This window comes from Typha angustifolia, chromosome 3, assembly GCF_048772165.1.
Source record: "Typha angustifolia cultivar Huaian chromosome 3, ASM4877216v1, whole genome shotgun sequence".
NCBI lineage: Eukaryota > Viridiplantae > Streptophyta > Magnoliopsida > Poales > Typhaceae > Typha > Typha angustifolia.
This window is the reverse complement of record NC_133241.1, coordinates 8,026,626-8,045,315: the sequence shown is the minus strand read 5'-3', so window position 1 is coordinate 8,045,315 and position 18,690 is coordinate 8,026,626. Positions and strand designations below refer to the sequence as shown.

The 18,690-nt window shown below is 39.2% G+C and overlaps 3 protein-coding genes across 4 annotated transcripts; all 3 read right to left on the bottom strand.

The window, feature by feature from the left end:
• Positions 1-54: 54 nt before the first annotated feature.
• Positions 55-10,299, bottom strand: LOC140778609 (uncharacterized). 2 transcript variants are annotated; one of them, XM_073123410.1, is made up of 15 exons: positions 9,808-10,299; positions 9,641-9,726; positions 8,918-9,069; positions 8,774-8,838; positions 8,435-8,629; positions 8,297-8,351; positions 7,278-7,544; positions 7,019-7,152; positions 5,803-5,992; positions 5,596-5,655; positions 5,273-5,515; positions 4,563-4,821; positions 4,279-4,484; positions 3,542-3,592; positions 55-2,520 (listed from the first exon to the last, which is right to left on the bottom strand). In XM_073123410.1, exons 1-15 carry the CDS (start codon positions 9,975-9,977, stop codon positions 2,230-2,232), a joined length of 2,424 nt encoding a protein of 807 aa, XP_072979511.1. In that variant the 5' UTR covers positions 9,978-10,299; the 3' UTR covers positions 55-2,229. The 2 variants fall into 2 exon arrangements, with proteins under 2 accessions (XP_072979511.1, XP_072979520.1); XM_073123419.1 differs by having other exon boundaries at positions 8,918-9,082; positions 9,808-9,860.
• A 2,483-nt stretch (positions 10,300-12,782) lies between these two features.
• On the bottom strand, positions 12,783-16,251 carry LOC140779265 (uncharacterized). Its single transcript, XM_073124280.1, has 2 exons — positions 16,117-16,251; positions 12,783-16,028 (listed from the first exon to the last, which is right to left on the bottom strand). Exons 1-2 carry the CDS (start codon positions 16,214-16,216, stop codon positions 12,928-12,930), a joined length of 3,201 nt encoding a protein of 1,066 aa, XP_072980381.1. The 5' UTR covers positions 16,217-16,251; the 3' UTR covers positions 12,783-12,927.
• An 807-nt stretch (positions 16,252-17,058) lies between these two features.
• LOC140779290 (uncharacterized) lies at positions 17,059-18,533 on the bottom strand. Its single transcript, XM_073124310.1, has 4 exons — positions 18,060-18,533; positions 17,808-17,929; positions 17,353-17,697; positions 17,059-17,194 (listed from the first exon to the last, which is right to left on the bottom strand). Exons 1-4 carry the CDS (start codon positions 18,202-18,204, stop codon positions 17,066-17,068), a joined length of 741 nt encoding a protein of 246 aa, XP_072980411.1. The 5' UTR covers positions 18,205-18,533; the 3' UTR covers positions 17,059-17,065.
• Positions 18,534-18,690: the final 157 nt, after the last annotated feature.

Sequence of the window (18,690 nt, the reverse complement as noted above, 5' to 3'; positions counted from 1 at the left end):
AGCTAAGAGCTTCCGATCCTCCAGCTGATGCTACGCTTCCCCCCCCCCCCCCCCCCCCCAGTTTCTGGTGTTTTTTTACAATAAACTCTTATGGATGATCAAATGCATTGCCCGAAAGACGGTTAGAATTTTAGCTAGTACAGTTGGTCCTTTGTAGAGTGTGAATTCTGTTCTAGTCTTTCTTCTCTGTACCTTTTGGGATAAATATTGCACTTCAAATGTTTACCAGGATATGTTATTGTTCATTTAAGCTAATAATGTGTCTTATCTTCCGGCTCGTGTTATTCTGGATTTGCGAAGGAAGTACATTGAATTGACTCTAGTGTTGTGAGAGAAGTTGCTAATCTATCCTAGATATCAAATGGTAGGGAAGAATGATAGGATGGTCTAGCTATTTCTTGGCAGATGTGGTGCTTGTAATCTATTTTCTTGAGAGTGACTAAGAGGAAGATTGATCTTCATCATGTACATGATAGGGATTCTGACACCCTCCTGATTAGGTGTTGGAACCAATACATTGATAAACTTCTTTTTTCTTTTCCTGTTCCAAATGCAAGAAGGATAGAGATTCTGGGTTCTCATTGATTTCGGATTTCCTTCTTTATCCAAAATGAAAGACTTTCTTTCATAGGCACATAGCTTGAATGTTTGATAATTTAGTTTCTCAGTTATGAGATTTTAATTTCCTACAGTTGATGGATTTCCTAAACGAAGCTCTTTGGGCTCCAAAAGACATACTGTACCTTAATGGTTTTAGTGAAAAGGTTTCATTGTGAATATTTTGTTTCGAGTTAATTGTGTATTATAAGACATCATATGTAGAAAAACTTTTGGAGGTTCTCTAAATTTTGTGTTACAGGTGATAGTTATTGAGAAGACTAGTTTTGTGATCCTTGCAAGTTATAGGTAATGTGGTGATTTTGTCCTTGGTTTATTCTTTCTTTTGCGCAAACGAGCTTTTGTGTGCTCATTGGTAAGATTATTGACGTTTGCTGCTGTTGATATCCCAGGCCCCTGTTATCCTCTATATGAGAGTTGGCCTAGCAAAGGTAACCATCCTTTACTAAAGATTTTGGCGTTCACTATCAAAAACATTAAGTTTAGCAGTGTGCCAGTTAAACCAGTGCAAATTGAGGTTTGAATCTTAGTAAACCCATCCAACATGAGCCTTTTTAACCATTTGAGCACCGTCCCATTGGCTTAGTTTAGCATGTATTTGAATTCTTAAATTATTTGTAGAGTGTCGATTGTGTTTATTCTATATCTGCTGGGATTACTTCTCTAAATTATTCATAATAATTTCAGTAGTATAATCAAGGTGAAGACAGGAAGTCAGCTTTCAAACAAGAAATTCAGTTTTGGTGTAACATTGAAAATTGAGAAATGAAATGATGGTGATTGATAAGCACACAACTTCAGGAGTATCCTCGCCTAAATCTTTTACATTCTTTGGAGGAATCATTTTTTGCATGTTACTGTCAATTGCCTGGAAGTTTTTTGTTCCACTAAAAATTGCCCTCGGTAAGATGTATCAGGACAGCTGATAGGTATCCTTGGTAAGGGAAAAAAAGGAAGAACGGATTAATTGTGGTAGAAAATCCAACTTCTGTTTATATTCTCAAAGGCTAACCACGGCATTCCTCGAGTCAAAAATTTTGTCAGTATGAAGCAACATGAAAGTAGTCGATATATCATGAATTACAGTAGTTGATATCTTGCATATGATGAAATGAAAATCATGGCATCGTTTATAACTCTACCCTTTGATTTTTCATAACTAGCTTCATCTGTGGTTGTGCATGCGAAGAAATAACTAGTGTCAGCACAAGTAGAGTGCTTGTACCTTCAATTGATTGCGAAATGGTTATCGCAGAGCATAAACAATGTTTATTCCAGCATCAGATCATCAAGTAACCAAAAGTTACTAAATACATGATACACTGATCCAACCCTAGACCCAAAGCACCAATGTTCTGATGTAAGCACACTAATATAGAAGAAATAGACCAGTAGTACATAATTACATTTACAAATTGAAAGAAATAAATTTTTATACTATTTATACACCTTTAATATAGTATCAGGCTCCATGGTCATCTTCTCCATGGGATTGTAAAAGAACTTTCTTACCCCTCTTTCTTGTTAAGTCAGAAGACTGTGCTAAGGTTAATATAGGGAAGGAGCTATTGACAAAATGTGGAAGCTTCAATAAGTGAAGTGGAGCAGCCATCAGAGGAATAATTCTTGGAAGGACCACATGACAAATTTGGCAAATAAGTCAGTTTCAAGAAACTCAATGTGTGCTGCTCGACCGATGATCGTATTAAAATTTCTTCCTTGGGGGGTCATATCAAAGTTTACATCACAGCGCATAAATACTCGCCTTTCAGATGAGGGCGCTCGGATCTGATCCAAGCAATTGTTGAGCATCTCCAAGAATACCTGTGCCTTTTTCGAGTTGTCCCAGCAAGATGCCTGGCATAGTTCAATTCTGGCTGAATGATATGGAACATAACCATCCTGTAAAGGCAGTAATGATATGTAATTAAATATGTACAAAGTCTAATTTGTAAATGCCCAGTAATTAATTTTATGTATATATCTGGAAGGTGACCTTTTCATCTTTAAAACCTACTAGACTGATCATGATGAACATCCGGAAAAGGACTTTAAAACAAAGTCATATAGTCCAGAGACTCTAGACATGAAAATAGCGAGGTAAAAATGAAAAGAGCTGAACATCCCGAAAAAGACTTTAAAACAAAGTCATATAGTCCAAAGACTCTAGACATGAAAATAGCGATGTAAAAATGAAAAGAGCTGAACTATCTATTGGGCTAAAACAAATGACGATCCATACAGATGAAATTCATCAGACTAAATAGCAGTAACAGTAGTGTTGCAATTCTACTCAGGGGCTAAGGCTCTTAACACAAGGGTCTCAGGGCTTTAAGCCTCATGACCACAGTCAATGCTCTCTACGCTCTCTGACCTCCAGCAATGAGTTTACAATGGCACATAATGATTACTTAAATCATATGTGTGATGTCCACGCAACCTTTACTGTCAGATCCACAAGTGTGTTTGTCTGCTCAAGAAATCTGCTGGCAAGTTGCTGGCATAGTACATACCAAGTGCACTGCACCGCCAGACATGTAAACCCTTGTTTACAGGGAATAAACTACCATATTTAACACAGAGGCAACCGAGAGAATGGTATTGAATTAAGGAACAAAATGCAGACAATTCTTGAATGATATGTACCACAGCTTTTCAATATACCCATGAATATGGGTTTGCGGTGGCAGCCCATCTGGACTGCCTCTCCTATCCCATTCAAGTGTGCCTCTGGGGATATTTTCTCATTGCCCCCTATTATGTGGGATTTGTTTTCAATATAAATTACGATAAGTGAGAGATTTTCCAAAGGATAGTATGCAATCAAGTATTATGCCTCTGATAGAAAATACCAAAATATTATTTAAATTCCATGCAAGATAAACTTCACTTGCTTATAGACAATTTTTATGAAAACCAGTACCTGTGGTGACGATAATAGGATAATGTTCTTAAAATGCTCCAATGTCTTATGCTGAAAAAGGATAAGAAAACTAATCAATTTTTTTAATAATATAAAGAAAGAAATCAATTATATCATGTAGAATCAAGCAAAAAACGGCAAAATACACAAGCAGCAAAATACTGATGTCCAGAAGCAGTGGAATGATGATGAAAATGCAATTTCGTACTAACAACAAAGAAGTAAAGGATTCAATCTATAACATTGCATGTGTCCTTGTTTATCAGTAAACAAAACTAGTTGGATGAGAATAAATAATTGTCCATAGATAGAAAAGTTGCAATATCTTTTTCATTAATTGATTTAATTCTTTTCCCATGAAGGCAGATAAAGGGAAATGCGAGAATCAAGGGACAATGAATAGTCTTACATATTACCTTAAATACTGGTAAGAAAGGGCAACACAAACAACCAGCTCATTAAGTTTCAAAACCAGTTTAGAAGATATCAAATATGATAGTGATCACCAAACAGAAATGGCTCAGGTGTACCTTTAGTATATTCTAGAACAAATTACAGTTCTAAAAAAATAAAGCTGATAATAAACAAAGGAACAAGGAACGTTCTGTAACTCAAGGACTAATGAATTTTATGTTATCGAAACTCACTATAACTAGAAGTGCATTTTTCCTACCTAAGCTAACACAGATTGCCAGTTACACTTCACTGCACAACTCTGATAAATTAGGTCATATTACCTTACAGAGCTTGTAAAAGAAAGTATTCTGGAGATCTGGATCATCAGTGATTGAGAGCTGATGAATGCATTGGGCTCCCTTTAGTTTTCTCAGGAGCCACAATCCAGAGTTGAATAAGGAGTTTGAGCTGTACCAATAACCCAAGTGTGGTCCAGATATTGACATGTATGTGTAAAGGTGCTTCAAGAAAGGTGCCATCATACTCTCTGTTAATTGAAGAGCTATTAGCAATGAAATAAAATACAGTGATCCTAAATGATATCATGGATAATGTGGAGACAAACCTGTTAAAGCACTTCTTATAATGATATTTCCAATGGAATGCCCGACAAAACTAAGTTTTATATCTTTGCAGCCTCCATACTTTGAAAGCTTATCAATTTTCTTCCTAAGAAAAGTTATCACTTCTTCTGCCAACCTGCTACCCATTTCTCTGAAGTCTTCAGATGTTTTTTCTTCATTAGCCTGAGACATGAGACACTCGGCTCCAGGATCTAACAGAAGCCATTGATTCCGAACCAGGCGTAAATCCAGATGGTGCCCCTATTATTTTTTTGGTTGAAGAAAGAGTCAATTCGCTATATGGTGGAATATGAGCAATGGATAAATTACAGAAAATATCAGGAAAAGCACATTTAACAATTGAAAGTAGAACTAGGCAACTAACAAACAAACTTAAATGGAACACAAGCATAAAAGTTACATACAATAAGCTAGAAAGGGACATAGTATGGCATCATGGAAGTTCATGCAAATGCCTGGTACAATTCAAAATATTAAAAGTTTATGAATCCAGTGTAATGCTATCTGCTTCCAATTCACAGTGTTTCTCTGCATGATTAATATAATAAGGTGGTAGACAAGAACATGGAATTATGCCAAAGAGAAAAAAATATGGAAAACAACTTCATAATCTAAGGCAGACATATATTGTGCAGCAGAATACCACAACCATTACAAGTTCAAAATTTACTGCCATTTAAATACTACTTACCTGAAATCCGTGCACAAAGACAACAACTTTCAGTATACGACTATTTCTTTTGCCAATTCCAAGTCTGGGCACTCCAGATCCTTTAGGTAGAACAATGGTAGCACTCTTCTCCAACAGTTTCAATGATGAGTTGTTGCCAGATCCATGATGTGGAACATTCATGACATGCTGTTCAATAAGAACCACTGGAACACGCGAAGGATCACCAAACATATGCATATCTTGAATGGACAGACTATTAATCTGCAACACTTTCACATCCTTTAAAATCTACAACTAAAACTTTGCAGCTACTAAAGTATTTTCAAACAAAGATGTCTAACCTTCATTTGTGCAATGCTTTTCCTATGGAGTTCAGCACGTGATGTTGCATTTTGTGCTGGCTGCACATGAAAAACTAAACTGCTCAGTAGCCAATCCTTAACAAGTAAATAGCCAGAAATATCTACTAATACAAGAATTTAAAAGTAGTACTAAAACATAACATTAATAAGAAGTTATTGGCTTTTGAGATATGAATATATAATTACATCATCAGTGAACTTCCGAGGGGCTACAACTTTTCCAAGTGAGTTAGGATGGGAAGAATCAACAGCCCAGCTTCTCAAGTAGCGGTGAGGAATATCAATTCTTGAATGAACAGTCCAAATTGACCATTCTGCCTTGCGATCAGAAGCCCAAACATCATGTAGATATTCCATTATCTTGATTCGATTAGCCCTGTAGTGGAACAAAGTAACCTGGTTTACAAGAATTCATTGAAAAAATTACAGCAACTAAGACCTGCCAAAGGAATCTACTCATAATCAGCACATAGCATCAAATATTCCACTCAAACTTCAAGCATATTTAGCTAAATTGAAGCACATTTCACAGGAGAAATAGCTTAGTGCATAAAGTTAGGTCTATCTGATATTGCAACCCTTAGAAGATTATCATCACTAGTTTAAAAAATAGAGCAATAAATTCTTAGATTTTGATATGGCAAATTTTGCATATTAGACTTGAACATAATAAGGCTATAAGATATAGAGCTCAATATGAATAGTTGGCTTAACAATGCCTAGGAGATGAAGAGAAATACTCAGATCAGAAAAAAAAGATCCTCTGATAGAACTTTCCAACATTCTCCCTCCTAAAGATTAATTCTGCATCTGGAGGAACTACAAGAGTGACTCTAAACACTTACACAAGTACAAACTACAACAAAGAAGGTAGCATATCTAACCATCATCAGCTGGGCTTATAACTTTCATGGCAAACCAGTCATCTAGTTTCACTTTGACTTTGGCCCCCAAATTTCTGGGGAGTTGATGACAGGCAGAAAGCCGGGTGTAAGGAACTGTCTAATCTTCCCGGAACTTCTTTCTTTGAGCGGTTCTTTAGCCAATACATATTGCTAACAAAAGTTAGCTGATTACATTCATTATGGTGATTGCAAGACACCTAGTAACCAATTGGAATTCTTCCACTAAAGTAGCATTTTAAAACTAAATTTTAGAATTACATAATACAGGCCTCTTCCAAGCTGACTGTGCATATGTGTGAAAACAATTACATACAGTAATGTTAGGTAGCAGCGCATTGACCGTATAATTCATATTCCACATATGTAACACTGGATTTTTGACTGTAGCAACTAATGATTGATATGCTTGGGGAATCCCAACCAGAAATTATTCAGCTAAATAAGTTCTTGAAATGAGAAAAAGAAATTGAGAGGGAGAATGGAAGAGTTCATCACACCTATGGAACTTCAAAAATTCATTCCATATAAATGAAAGTTGACTGCCCACAGTAAGAAAGACATCCAACAGTTCTTCCTTAGAAAGTGTAAAGAGCACTATATCATTTCCAAAATCAGCCATCCAGTCAGATTTCTGCATAAGAATAAATCAAATTAGCACTTCAGTAAGAATGCTATAGCCATTAAGTACACAGAGGAAGACAACCACCACCAGACTAGGAGAAAATGGAGTTCAATTGTACCAAAACAGTATGATACCTCAAGAACATTTTGTGATATGCCAGCCAATCGTCCAACTCCCATAGTCTTCCCAGAACTTCCCATATTAGAAGTAGGCAGACCAACTTTCATAGAAGAATCAATTAATTCAAATCTACTCAGATTTAAGTCAACACTATGTAGATCATCAATTGTTTGACCAACTGCTTTGCTTATCTTCTGAAGTTCTTCAAGAAGTACTATGCGAGACACTAACAATGACTTGACAAGCTCAATTGCTTTTGAGCCCAACCCTTGACCCAATATCTGCATAGAAAATATCAAAGTAGCTAATTTTGTGGGTCAACTAAAAGAGTGCACTCATTACCTTGATAAATCTAGGACTCAGTTCCACCTTCAGCTCACTACAAATAGCATATATAGCTCAAAGTAGTAAGGCATCATCAACTCTCAATTATCATTTAAGAGAATCATCAGTAACTCCTCTAATGTCACTAGCATAAGATATTAATGTACATCGTGATAAAACTTTATGCATCATTTCCCAGCAGCCTGCTACATTTATGGCAGGTAGTCTTCACTTATCAAAATATAGTCTTCACTTATCAAAATAATGAAATATTATACCGTCTCATATCAATATCACAATACACTATTCAAAGCAAAATCATTCATGTTAAAACTACAATTCTTATGAACCAAGAGTAACAAGTAGTGTTTCAAAATGATTTTATCCTCACAATGACTAATGGAAGATGAAGAGATTAGCTTGTTTCAATCATTGCAATCTTCTCCTTCTTCAACAAGTTTTACTTCTACTGTTTAACATAGTCCTGAAAGCATCCAAAATTATCTTTTCCACTGCATGTGAAGGGTAGGGGTGGTAATAGTGTAATAATGACTTAATCAGGATGTTAAGTAACCACTGAGCTAGTGGACAATTATTCAGACAACAATTACTGATCATCCCAATCAAACTGTTTTCCTTTCAAATACTCCCTTAATAAATTTGTAAACTCTAGAAACAGATGCAAGAAAAAAGGGAAGCATACACATACTTGATTGGGTCTTTTGAAAGGTTCCTCAGCATTCTTTTCCATCATGTTAGAAGCACTGGAATGTCAAATTTCATGTTAATTTCGGATAACGCATCCGAGATCAAGTAAGTAAAATATCTTTAAGAAATTTTTACAAACCTGAATACCTTCAACGAAGATGTAGCTGTACCAGCTTTCAGAAAACCAATGTGTATTGTCAGATCCACAAGCACTGCATGGAAAGCATCAAAATGGACAGGACAATATGAATGCAAACCAAGCAGTGCTTTATAAGGAACTCTGAATTCATGGACGGCAGCCGGAAATGCATCAAAAGAAGGCTCCATTTCATCTCTATGACAGGAAGGAACAAATATTTAGATTTGGTTGCACAAAGAGATTGCCTCATGCTGCAAATGTTAATGTTCATTCACGGAATATTTAGAGATACGTAGTGTTGGCTAAGAATTTAGATAGCATATAAGTTTGTCTGCTCACCCATTTTCCAATATCGGAGCGTACAAAAGCTCAAACTTCAGTATTACTGCAGAAGTTGACAGACCCTAGTATAAAGAAAATGTGAGTGGGTAGCAGGAAAATTGAATTCAGCGTATCAGGAGAATAATAAAAACTCAGGCCAACCTCATCTTGTCCTATAAAGAAGTTGAAAGAGACCATGACAGAAGGAAAAACATCTTGTCTAGCATATTTGATTCGAAAAGGTTGGGTGTAAAAGCTGTGGTCAGTATCATCTATCCTCCAAACACCCAATGTACCAGCCGAGGAATCAGGAGCTGCACAATCCACCTAGCATGTCATTATCTATTAGCTGAAGATCAGAATGTGAGGAAAAGTAAAATATAAAATCAGTTCAAGAAGATAGTATCAGATAGCGATTGTTCCAAGCTACCATTTGCATCATTAAAAACCATAAAATTGGTCAAAGATAATGCAAAATTGTCTCTAGACATAAATTTTCAATTAAAAACATTGAAATGGACTTCAGTGTTTCTCCAAAGAAAGATTCATTTAATAGCCTTTTTTTTTCCTTATGACCCTTCTATTTTATCCTCCTTTATTAAAAAACAATCCAACTCCCCCCTCCAAGATTCCCGATTCACTAATTACTTCCGTCTTTCCTTGTTCCTTTTAGTAACCAAAAGATAATATGACAACCATTTTGGTCATAACACTTCAAAACAAATAATTCATCAGTCATCATCATGTCACTTTCCATGCTCCCCTATTTTATTTTGTCTTTGTATCACTTCAATTTATACAACTTAGTGAAATACAGCTACTTTTTGAAATAAAAAAGAAATCAGAAACAAAAATTATTTAATACATTCAAAAAGACAAAATCACCTTCGTACTGCACGACTCTTGAGGGAGTACCACACGATTCCCGGCTACTATCTTCCCATCTCACACTTATTTTAAGTTGATACCACCTGCAACCCAACCACAGTCATTTCAACGAACTACATCAAAAACACGAAATTTTAAAATAAAATAAAAAAATCGACCATTACCCTTGTTGGAAGAGATCAAGATTGTGGAACCGGTGGATATAAATGGCGATCTCGTGGGCGGTCTCGAACATATCTGGCGGTTTGAATAGCGCGCGTCCCGAACTGTGAAGCCTCTTCGATGACGATTTCGTTGTCTTCGGGCCAACGAGCCATCTTATTCTCCGAAACATAGATGATTAGCAAGCCAGATCCACCTCGGGATTCGCATCCCTGCACCAGAGCGAAGCCTAATTTCCCTCAAATCTCTTGCTCATCGATCCAGGCAAGAGAGAGAGGCGAAGGAACCGACCAAATTCTTCTGAAGAATCACTGGGTCCAATCGGGAATTCTAGGGTTTCGCTCTAAGCTTATGCATCTCTTATGAAAAAAGCAAGGGATTTGGACGTGATCAAAAGGAAGAGAGAGGTGTTATTGCCGTGAGAGAAAGGTCATCTCCAACGCAAAATCCAGGGAAGCAATCACGTGTTTATTGTTCATTTCATCGTGATGTTAAAAAGACTTCCTTACATTAGACTTGTTCCAAGGTGGTAATCGTTAGATTCTACATTGGCTTAGAACTTAAAACTGTGTTATTGGAGCCCACGTTATTTTATCCATCAAAATTTAATTCCTCCACATTTTCTTCTCGAATTAAATTTAATTCCTCGACACATTGCGTAGAGTTATTTACACACAAAAAGAAAATTAGGTTTTGATGATAACAAAATTAGAATATTAAAATTGAGGACTTGCACACATTTCTATAATTGAGTATATTGCATACAAAAAATATACGGTGATTCCGTGCATTACACCCTAACTCTGTTAGGGTTTAACATAAGATTTTTTTTTCTCCTTCATATTAGAGAACTCTCTTTTATTACGGTCGTCACCTTCTCACCTCCGTCTTACATCCCTCTCTACCGTGATCGCTCTCTTTCACTACCGCATATTGCAATTTTTTCCTCCCCACCTTCCACCTCTCTTTATTTTAGTATTTTAATTTTCTAATTTTCTTATTATTAGATATAGATTGTCATGGCCGCCGTTGTTCCAGTGCTGCCGACGCCATTGTCTGCATGACCCCACCCCTCTACTGCCACCTTCTTGTTTGTTTGCAAGTGCTTCCTCTCCACCATTGTCTGCAACATTCATGGGTGAGCATCTTTTGTTTTCTTGTCTGCTGTCTGTATATTTATTTGGCTTCTTTTAGTTTATTTTTATGTGTTGGGATCATTTCTTAATCTTTCTACGTTACAAAACTACGTATCTATAACTATTGAATCATGAGTCATGACGGTACCGCAGGCTGATGTTAGATCATTTGCGGATGTACCTCTACTAGATTATTCGTTCTGTCATATTTTCTTAGTGCCCTTAAGCTTAGTATATTGGTTTTCACTATTGTGATATTTACTATTATAATCAAGTGAATGATTTGTATCAAATGTCACCACTCTATCATCTTTTTCTGTTGTGCATCAGACTTTTGCTTAAAGATCGAATAAAACCTTTGCCTACGGGTAGAGCAAATTCATCTAACCATCATTTAGATTTTAACTCATCAGTATGATACAAATATCTATTAAAAATACTTTTTATGATACTAAATTCATTTTGCACTCACAACTCACATGCCACATGTCATAACCAAAACCAGACACTATAATAAGAAATATGGATAGTTATGTGTAAGAGGAGGTTTTTCATAGTTTACAGAGAATGTATATTAAAAAAATAACGATTAAGTGCATGGACAAGAGTTTTAATATAATTATTTTTTGAGAAAATTCAAGTCCTATGGCTATGATCCCAGGTTTTTGGTGATAGCTACTCTGGTATAGACTATTGGCGCTCAAATTTATGTGTAACGATGGTAAATTTTGACCCAACTCAATAATTTGTTGCTTAATTGAATTTTAGTTTAGTCTAATTATGTTTGGATTATAAACGAGTCAATCCTCCTAACCTGATAAATGATCGGATCATGTTCGAGTTTATAGCATTTAAACTATTTTAACCCGTTTATGTATACGGGTCAGATTCGATCAAGACCTAATACTTTATAACTATTAAGTTTTTAAGTTCTAACCTTAACTCTCACACCCTCACTTTCATAGTCTCACACGAGCGAACTCCCATCCTCCCACCCTCTTTGAAATCTCAGAAGTTAAAATCTCTATCAAAGTTGGCTACCATAATTCGGCATTCCAATCTCCTCTCTTCACCAATTTTCCCTCCATCATTGCAGATACATGAGAGGTAATTGCCTTCCTTATCCCCTTCTCTCCTCAAATCTCCAATGAATCCCTATCTACCTACACCCGGTTGTTCTCACTCGATCTACCTCTCCGACCCTCTTCAAAAGCCCAAAGCCCTCACACCTTTTCACCAAAGCTGCATATACTTGCCACCCTTATCTCCCTCTTTGATGATATCCTCCTACCTTCTCCCCTCCCATTCTCTCTTCGGATCTCCAACGGATTCCGAATCCTTCTCCCATGCTTGTGTTGTTGCCGTCAATCACTCGATTTACCTCATCAACCTCGACGCCACCATTGGACTACCACTACAATAGTCGACGAGATCTACATCGCTAGCGAGTGGCAACTCTACTCGCACCTCCATTATCAAGGATGATGAGTGGAAGTTTATTATAAGTTGAAACTCAAATTTCTTAATGTTGGATGTCGTTTTGTAGATTTGGGTTAGAATTAAATGTGTGATTATTATTAATTATGTTATTTATATCGTATTAATATAATTTATTTATCAAACGGGTATACAAATCATATTGTGTTATTTGTTTAATAAACTTATCATATTTATGTCTATAAATATAATCTATTTATTAATTAGGTCATATTCAATTGCTACGAATATGATCAAACCCCAACCCATTGGGGCCCTACTTATGAGTATAATTTTGAAATAAGAATACAAGCATTGTCCATGTTAGTTAATGCGATCATAAAACATAGTAAAAAATCTACATTGGAAATTAATTATTCAACAGGTTGCTTTAAGTTGAATAAAAATTGCCGCTATTCTCATCAAATGTCGATCCACAATTCCGGTGTAATAATATATATCAGACAACTATGTAGCCGTACAAATAAACCATCGGACCCACCGGCATTCCTATTGTTGTCTCCTATTACGCCCCAGATGGAAAGCGAGGGCTGCGAGCGACAGAATAAGTGCGGACCCGGATAGAACTGCCGACTGTGAGACAGGAAATGACGAGGTTCTCCTTCTCTTGTTGCTTCCGTTCTCCCTCCTCCCTACCCCGTTTCCCTTCTCCATCACTTCTTTTCCACTCTCTTCTGGATCTCCACTCGATCCCTTTTGTTCCTCCTCCTTTGCCGATGCCTCTCGGTCGTCTGCTCGGTTGGTTGATGGTATCCGGCTTGATTCTTGTTCTTGATTTCGATGGCGATTCGAGTCCCCCTCCGGCTCCGTCCTCGATAGGGTTTCCAGCGCTTCTTGTTCGTGATCTCGATGGCGGTTCGAGTCCTCCTCTACCCTTTGTAGGATTTCTGGCGCTCCATTTTCTTGATCTCGATTGCTATTTAAATCCTCCTCCTCGATCCTTGTTAGGGTTTTCGACGGTTCTTGCTCTTGATCCCGATGGCGATAAGAGTCCTTCTCTTCCTCCGCCCTCGACAAGGTTTCTGGCGCTTCATTTTCTTGATCTCGATTCCTATTTAAATCCTCCTCTGCAGCCCTCGGTAGGGCTTCTGGCACTTCATTTTCTTGATCTCGATTGCTATTTGAATCCTCCTCCTCCACTCTCGGCAGGGTTTCTCGCGCTTCATTTTCTTGATCTCGATTGCTAGTTAAATCCTCCTCCTCACTCCTTGTTAGATTTTCCGGCGCTTCTTGTTCTTGATCCCGGCGGCGATTCGAATCCGACTCTGACTCCGTCCTCCTTAGGGTTTCCCGCGCTTCTTGTTGATTTGAATCCTCCTGCGGTTCCGTCCGCGTTATGGTTTCTCGGCCTTTTTGTTCTTGATCTCGATTGTGATCCGCGTTGTCCTTCGATTCTGTCCTCAGGGTTTCCCGTGGCTCTTGTTCTTGATGCCGATGGTGATTTGAATCATCCTCCGACTCTGTCCCGTTTAGGGTTTCTGTTACTGGATCTGATGCCGATCCTTCGAATCTTTCGCGTTCGCCGACCTCATTCACACCTGACAAATGGCAATCATTATCCAGCACCGGCGACTCCGTGGATTCTAGGGTTTCTGAATCTTGTTCAGGTACTTCCTCTTTCGGTACTTGATTAGAATCCCTCATCTGTTGCTGCTCCGGATTCGATTCTAGTATATCGGTGGGTTTGAGAGTTGCTGGAGTTGAATCTGTTGTCTTCTTGGGGGAACTTTCTACATGCAGCCCTTCTTTTGGATACTGCTCTTGATTGGAATGCTTTATCTGTTCCTGCTCTTGACTCCGTTCCGGTTTCTCCGTGGGTTTCAGAGTTGCTGGAGCTACATCTGAGTGCTTCTTTTTGGGACTCTCTACTTGCTGCTCTTCTTCTTTTGGATATTGTTCTTCATTGAAATTCCTTATCTGTTGCTGCTCTTGATCCGATTCAGATCCGGGAATTGAATCTTGTGTCTTGGTACCTTCGCCTTGCTGCTCCTCTCCTCCTCTTTCTCCTTCTCCTCTCTCTCCTTCTCCTCTTTCTCCATCTCCTTCTATTTCCCCCCCTCCTTCTCCTTCTATTTCTCCCCCTCCTCCTTCTATTTCTCCCCCTCCTTCTCCTTCTCCTTCTCCTTCTCCTTCTCCTTCTCCTTCTCCTTCTTCTTCCTCTTCTTCTCCTTTTGGATATCCTTGGTAAGGATGCTGTATCTGTTGCCGCTCTTGATTCGATACCGGTTTCTCCGTGGGTTTGAGAGTTGCTGGAATTAAATCTGGGTGCTTCCTTTTGCGACTCTCTACTTGCTGCTCTTCTTCTTTTGGATATTGTTCTTCATCGAAATTCCTTATCTGTTGCCGCTCTTGATCCGATTCAGATCCGAGAATTGAATCTTGTGTCTTGGTACCTTCGCCTTGCTGCTCCTCTCCTCCTCTTTCTCCTCCTTCTCTTTCTCCTTCTCCTCCTTCTCTTTCTCCTTCTCCTCCTCCTCTTTCTCCTCCTCCTCTTTCTCCTCCTATTTCTCCTTCTCCTTCTTCTTCCTCTTCTCCTCCTTCTCCTTCTCCTCCTCCTCTTTCTCCTCCTATTTCTCCTTCTCCTTCTTCTTCCTCTTCTCCTTCTCCTTCTCCTTCTGGATATCCTTGGTACGGATGCTGTATCTGTCGCCGCTCTTGATTCGATACCGGTTTCTCCGTATGTTTTTGGGATTCCGGATTTGAATCTGGTGTCTTTTCGATGGGGCTTTCCGTTTTCTTATCTTCGTCTATTACATCTCTTGGATAATTATTTTCTCTTTCTCTTTCTCCTCCTCCTCCTCTTTCTCTTTCTCCTTCTTCTCCTTCTTCTTCCTCTTCTTCTCCTTCTGGATATCCTTGGTAAGGATGCTTTATCTGTTGCCGCTCTTGATTCGATACCGGTTTCTCCGTGTGTTTTTGGGGTTCCGGAGTTGAATCTGGTGTCTTTTCGATGGGGCTTTCCGTTTTCTTCTCTTCGTCTATTACATCTCTTGGATAACAATTTCTCTTCTCTTGCTGCTCTTGATTCGATTCCGGTGTCTTTTCTGGTTCTCCTACTTCTTGCTCTTCGTTTTCTTGCTTCAGTTCCGAGGATTTTGGTCGGAGAGGTTCGGGAGGTGTTGTAGAATAATCTGCTTCCTCTGCTCTCGGTGTTTCGATTGCCATTTCTTTTTCCTGTGGCTCGAATTCTCTATTCGAATCATTTTCTAATTCATCAAAGGATTGTCCTTCTCGAATTTTATCTTGAGAAATCTCTTTATCTTCGGATTTTGTTGAACCCGTTTCTCCTCTTCCGTCATTTTCTTCCTTGATTTCTTGGATCTCGATTCCGGATACATCACCCGTTACCAATTTGGGCATCAGAGTAACTAGAACACCCTCCTCTTCCTCAAACCCCACATCGATCTGATCCTGATTCACGCCATTCGGGATCTGGAACACCTTCCGGAACCCATCGGTTGATTCCTCATGCCAAACCCTAACCCTCCTCGAGCTCACAGTCTCGATTGATGACTTCTCCCTTCCTCCGCTGATGCTAATCTCTGTTCCCGTCTCGTTTAGGGTTACATCAATTTCATCTTTCTTGAACCCTGCTTTGATTTCGATCCAATTAAAATGAGAAAAGAGCTTTACTCAGTTGTGTTCCCGGATTACTTTTTAGTTGGAAATGGCTGGTACCTGGTAGATGGGCAAGGAGGACGAAGACGGCGTCGGTTTCACTGGATGCAAAGGTGATGCTACTTGATCTGGTTATCTGCACCCCTAGTTCTAGCTCCATGGTTCTCCGCCGCTGGTCTTCTTTTTTGATGATCTTGTAGTACTATTTAGTGTTGTTAGTTCCTGCTGTAATTGTTTGGGAATCTTGGGAAGCACGCATCCATTTCTTCGACCAGGAAGTGATGCCGGGAGAGACGGAGAGAAAGTATGAGGTGGCTTTTCGTAGTTGCTTGGGCGGGAAGAGAGACAAAGTATACGAAAAGAAGAAGGATGTCAGTTGGGTGAAAGCTTTTAAAAGTTGGAAGTTTCTAGTTGCTTGATAGGAAAGAGAGACGAAGGGTAAGAGATGCTAGCCCAATTGGATTAGAATTTTGACTTAAATAGTCACGAGGTTGGTTAGCTACAAACTAGACTTGGATTGGCCTGTCCGAACTCAAGGCTAACCCAGCAAAAAGCAGGTAGATATTTGACTGATTAAAACTCTCTTTGGGTCCTTAGTCTGTAGATATAATGTCAGGCTCAAGAGAATTTGGCGCTGATCCACGGGCATATATAGGTGGTTTCTATGTGCTGGAGAAAACACATTGTGCTGGAGAAAACACATAAAAGGGGAGATAAAGAGATATGCTTGGGCATGGTCTTGGAGTGCCAAACTAGTTCTATAATCTTAGACGTTTCAAAAGTTTGTATTTACATCCTAGGCAATCTGTAGCTTTTCCGTATTCTTTGCTCTTATACTCGCTTGGCATCCAACCATCTGATGGAAGCCAAGGGAGAAATTCACCAGCCTCTCATTAGACTCGAAAGGCCGGAAGGTAAACGACACAATGACCAAAACAAAACGTCCACATGGGGCTTGCCAACTATTTAAACGACTACGCAACATTAGGTTATACAAGACACAAGTACTCTAGCACATCGCAGTTACACAAGTGCCCAAGTAAAGCAGTAGCTCCTCGATCACTATTTCTAAGGAGAACATCATGACGAATCCAAGCAAGGACATTGCAACTTCAACCGACGAACCCACTCCCATTGCCTGAGACAAAGAACAAAGCGAAAGAGAGTTAAGATGATAAATAAGAGTGAAAAAATAGAGTTTTTTTTTCTTTTCATAGGATATATAGTAGAACAAGAAGACATCTGAATAATCTTTTGACAAATTTTGAAAAGAGAGTGGCATGTATCTATGCGTACCTGGTTATCACCATCCGGGTAGAGCAACGGGAGGATGGTGGCGGTATCCGAGGTTCCAGTTGGAAGAGGTATTGCCGGGTTGCTGGTTATGGTCATGTCACCGTCGGAGTCCCAAGAGGGTGCAGCGGATGGAGTCGGCCCAGTTGCCGGGTAAAAGGACAAGGGTGCCGAGCTGGGAACGGAAGGGAGTTTCCCACCGGAGGTTGGGGGTGGAGCAGTGAGTGGAGAGAACCCCAGTAAGAGTTCTGGGTTGATAGCCAGTAAAGTGACCTTCTCACCATTCTCGCAGCTTCGAGACGTGTCTTTTGTCGACAAGTGGTAATAACCGGCTAGAGTAGGATGCCACTGGAAGGTTATAAAAGACTTGAGAACCGCATGAGTATGCTTTTAGCTAGCGTAGAACTTGAAATAAATTAATGCACCCAAGACGCAAAGAAGAGAAAGAATAATCATACCGTGAAATGGATGGGCATGGACTTGCCTTCGTAAAGAAGGGTGGCTTGAGCAAAGTTGCAGCGGTCAAAAGCTCTCTCGTTGTGGAAGAGGTAAAGATTTTGTAGGAGCCCGTTCTTGAAAACTGAGGGATAATGTAGTTAGAAATGACAAAGGGGGCAACTGAGGGATAATGTAGTTAGAAATGACAAAGGGGGCAACTGAGGGAAGAGAAGATCTGGAGCATTTCGGAGTGGGAATGTGACTGCACTCACCAATAGTGTCCCCCACATGGAAGATGGGATTTCTCCACTCAGCAAGGCTATCCACGACTACTGTGTCTGACGCTGTAGAGAGCTGCAGAGCGAATGACAGGAGAGTAAGAATGAGAAGGTGGGGAATAGAGCAGTCTCTCTCCATTCTTTGGAGCTTGTTCGGGTTCTGAGAAAGAGAGTGGGTTGGGAAGATGACTGACTGAGCCCGTGACCTGCAGCTTAGCAGATTTTTGAGTGCAAAGCTACTTTGGTGGTAGATGGGGGCTGACGGGGTTTCTGCAACTCTGGACACCGTGAAGACTAGAGAGACGATTAAAGGCAAAGCTTGGTGCGGATATCGATGATCGAATTTTTCTTTTATTAAAAAAACAAGGCTGTTAAATTTCTAGGCTTTAGGAAAAGGTGATAGATGTCAAATTTTAGACTCACTTGCACCAATAAAAAAGTTTTTAAATTCTTGAAAGAATAAGACGGGGCTTAGTGTTAATAGAAAATCATACAGCGCGTTAGTGGTCTATTTTTGAATTTCGTGTCTACATTCCAGGCCATTTTTGCAATTTACAAAATAGTCCACTTTGAGCGTGGGGTTCAAAACTGAGTTAGGGCAACGTAACACGCCCCAACCATGGAA

Bases quoted from the DNA above. Each gene is read 5' to 3' on its own strand.
- LOC140779290 (XM_073124310.1), bottom strand. From the start codon at position 18,204: ATGGAGAGAGACTGCTCTATTCCCCACCTTCTCATTCTTACTCTCCTG. The intron at 17,698-17,807 runs GTATGATTATTC...ATAACCTTCCAG, and splicing joins CCATGCCCATCCATTTCACG to TGGCATCCTACTCTAGCCGG. The intron at 17,195-17,352 runs GTACGCATAGAT...TCTTTGTCTCAG, and splicing joins ACCCGGATGGTGATAACCAG to GCAATGGGAGTGGGTTCGTC.
- LOC140779265 (XM_073124280.1), bottom strand. From the start codon at position 16,216: ATGGAGCTAGAACTAGGGGTGCAGATAACCAGATCAAGTAGCATCACC. The intron at 16,029-16,116 runs GTACCAGCCATT...AAATCAAAGCAG, and splicing joins CCTCCTTGCCCATCTACCAG to GGTTCAAGAAAGATGAAATT.
- LOC140778609 (XM_073123410.1), bottom strand. From the start codon at position 9,977: ATGTTTCGGAGAATAAGATGGCTCGTTGGCCCGAAGACAACGAAATCG. The intron at 9,727-9,807 runs GTAATGGTCGAT...GTTGGGTTGCAG, and splicing joins CTTGATCTCTTCCAACAAGG to GTGGTATCAACTTAAAATAA. The intron at 3,593-4,278 runs GTAATATGACCT...ATCCTTTTTCAG, and splicing joins TCTTTTACAAGCTCTGTAAG to CATAAGACATTGGAGCATTT.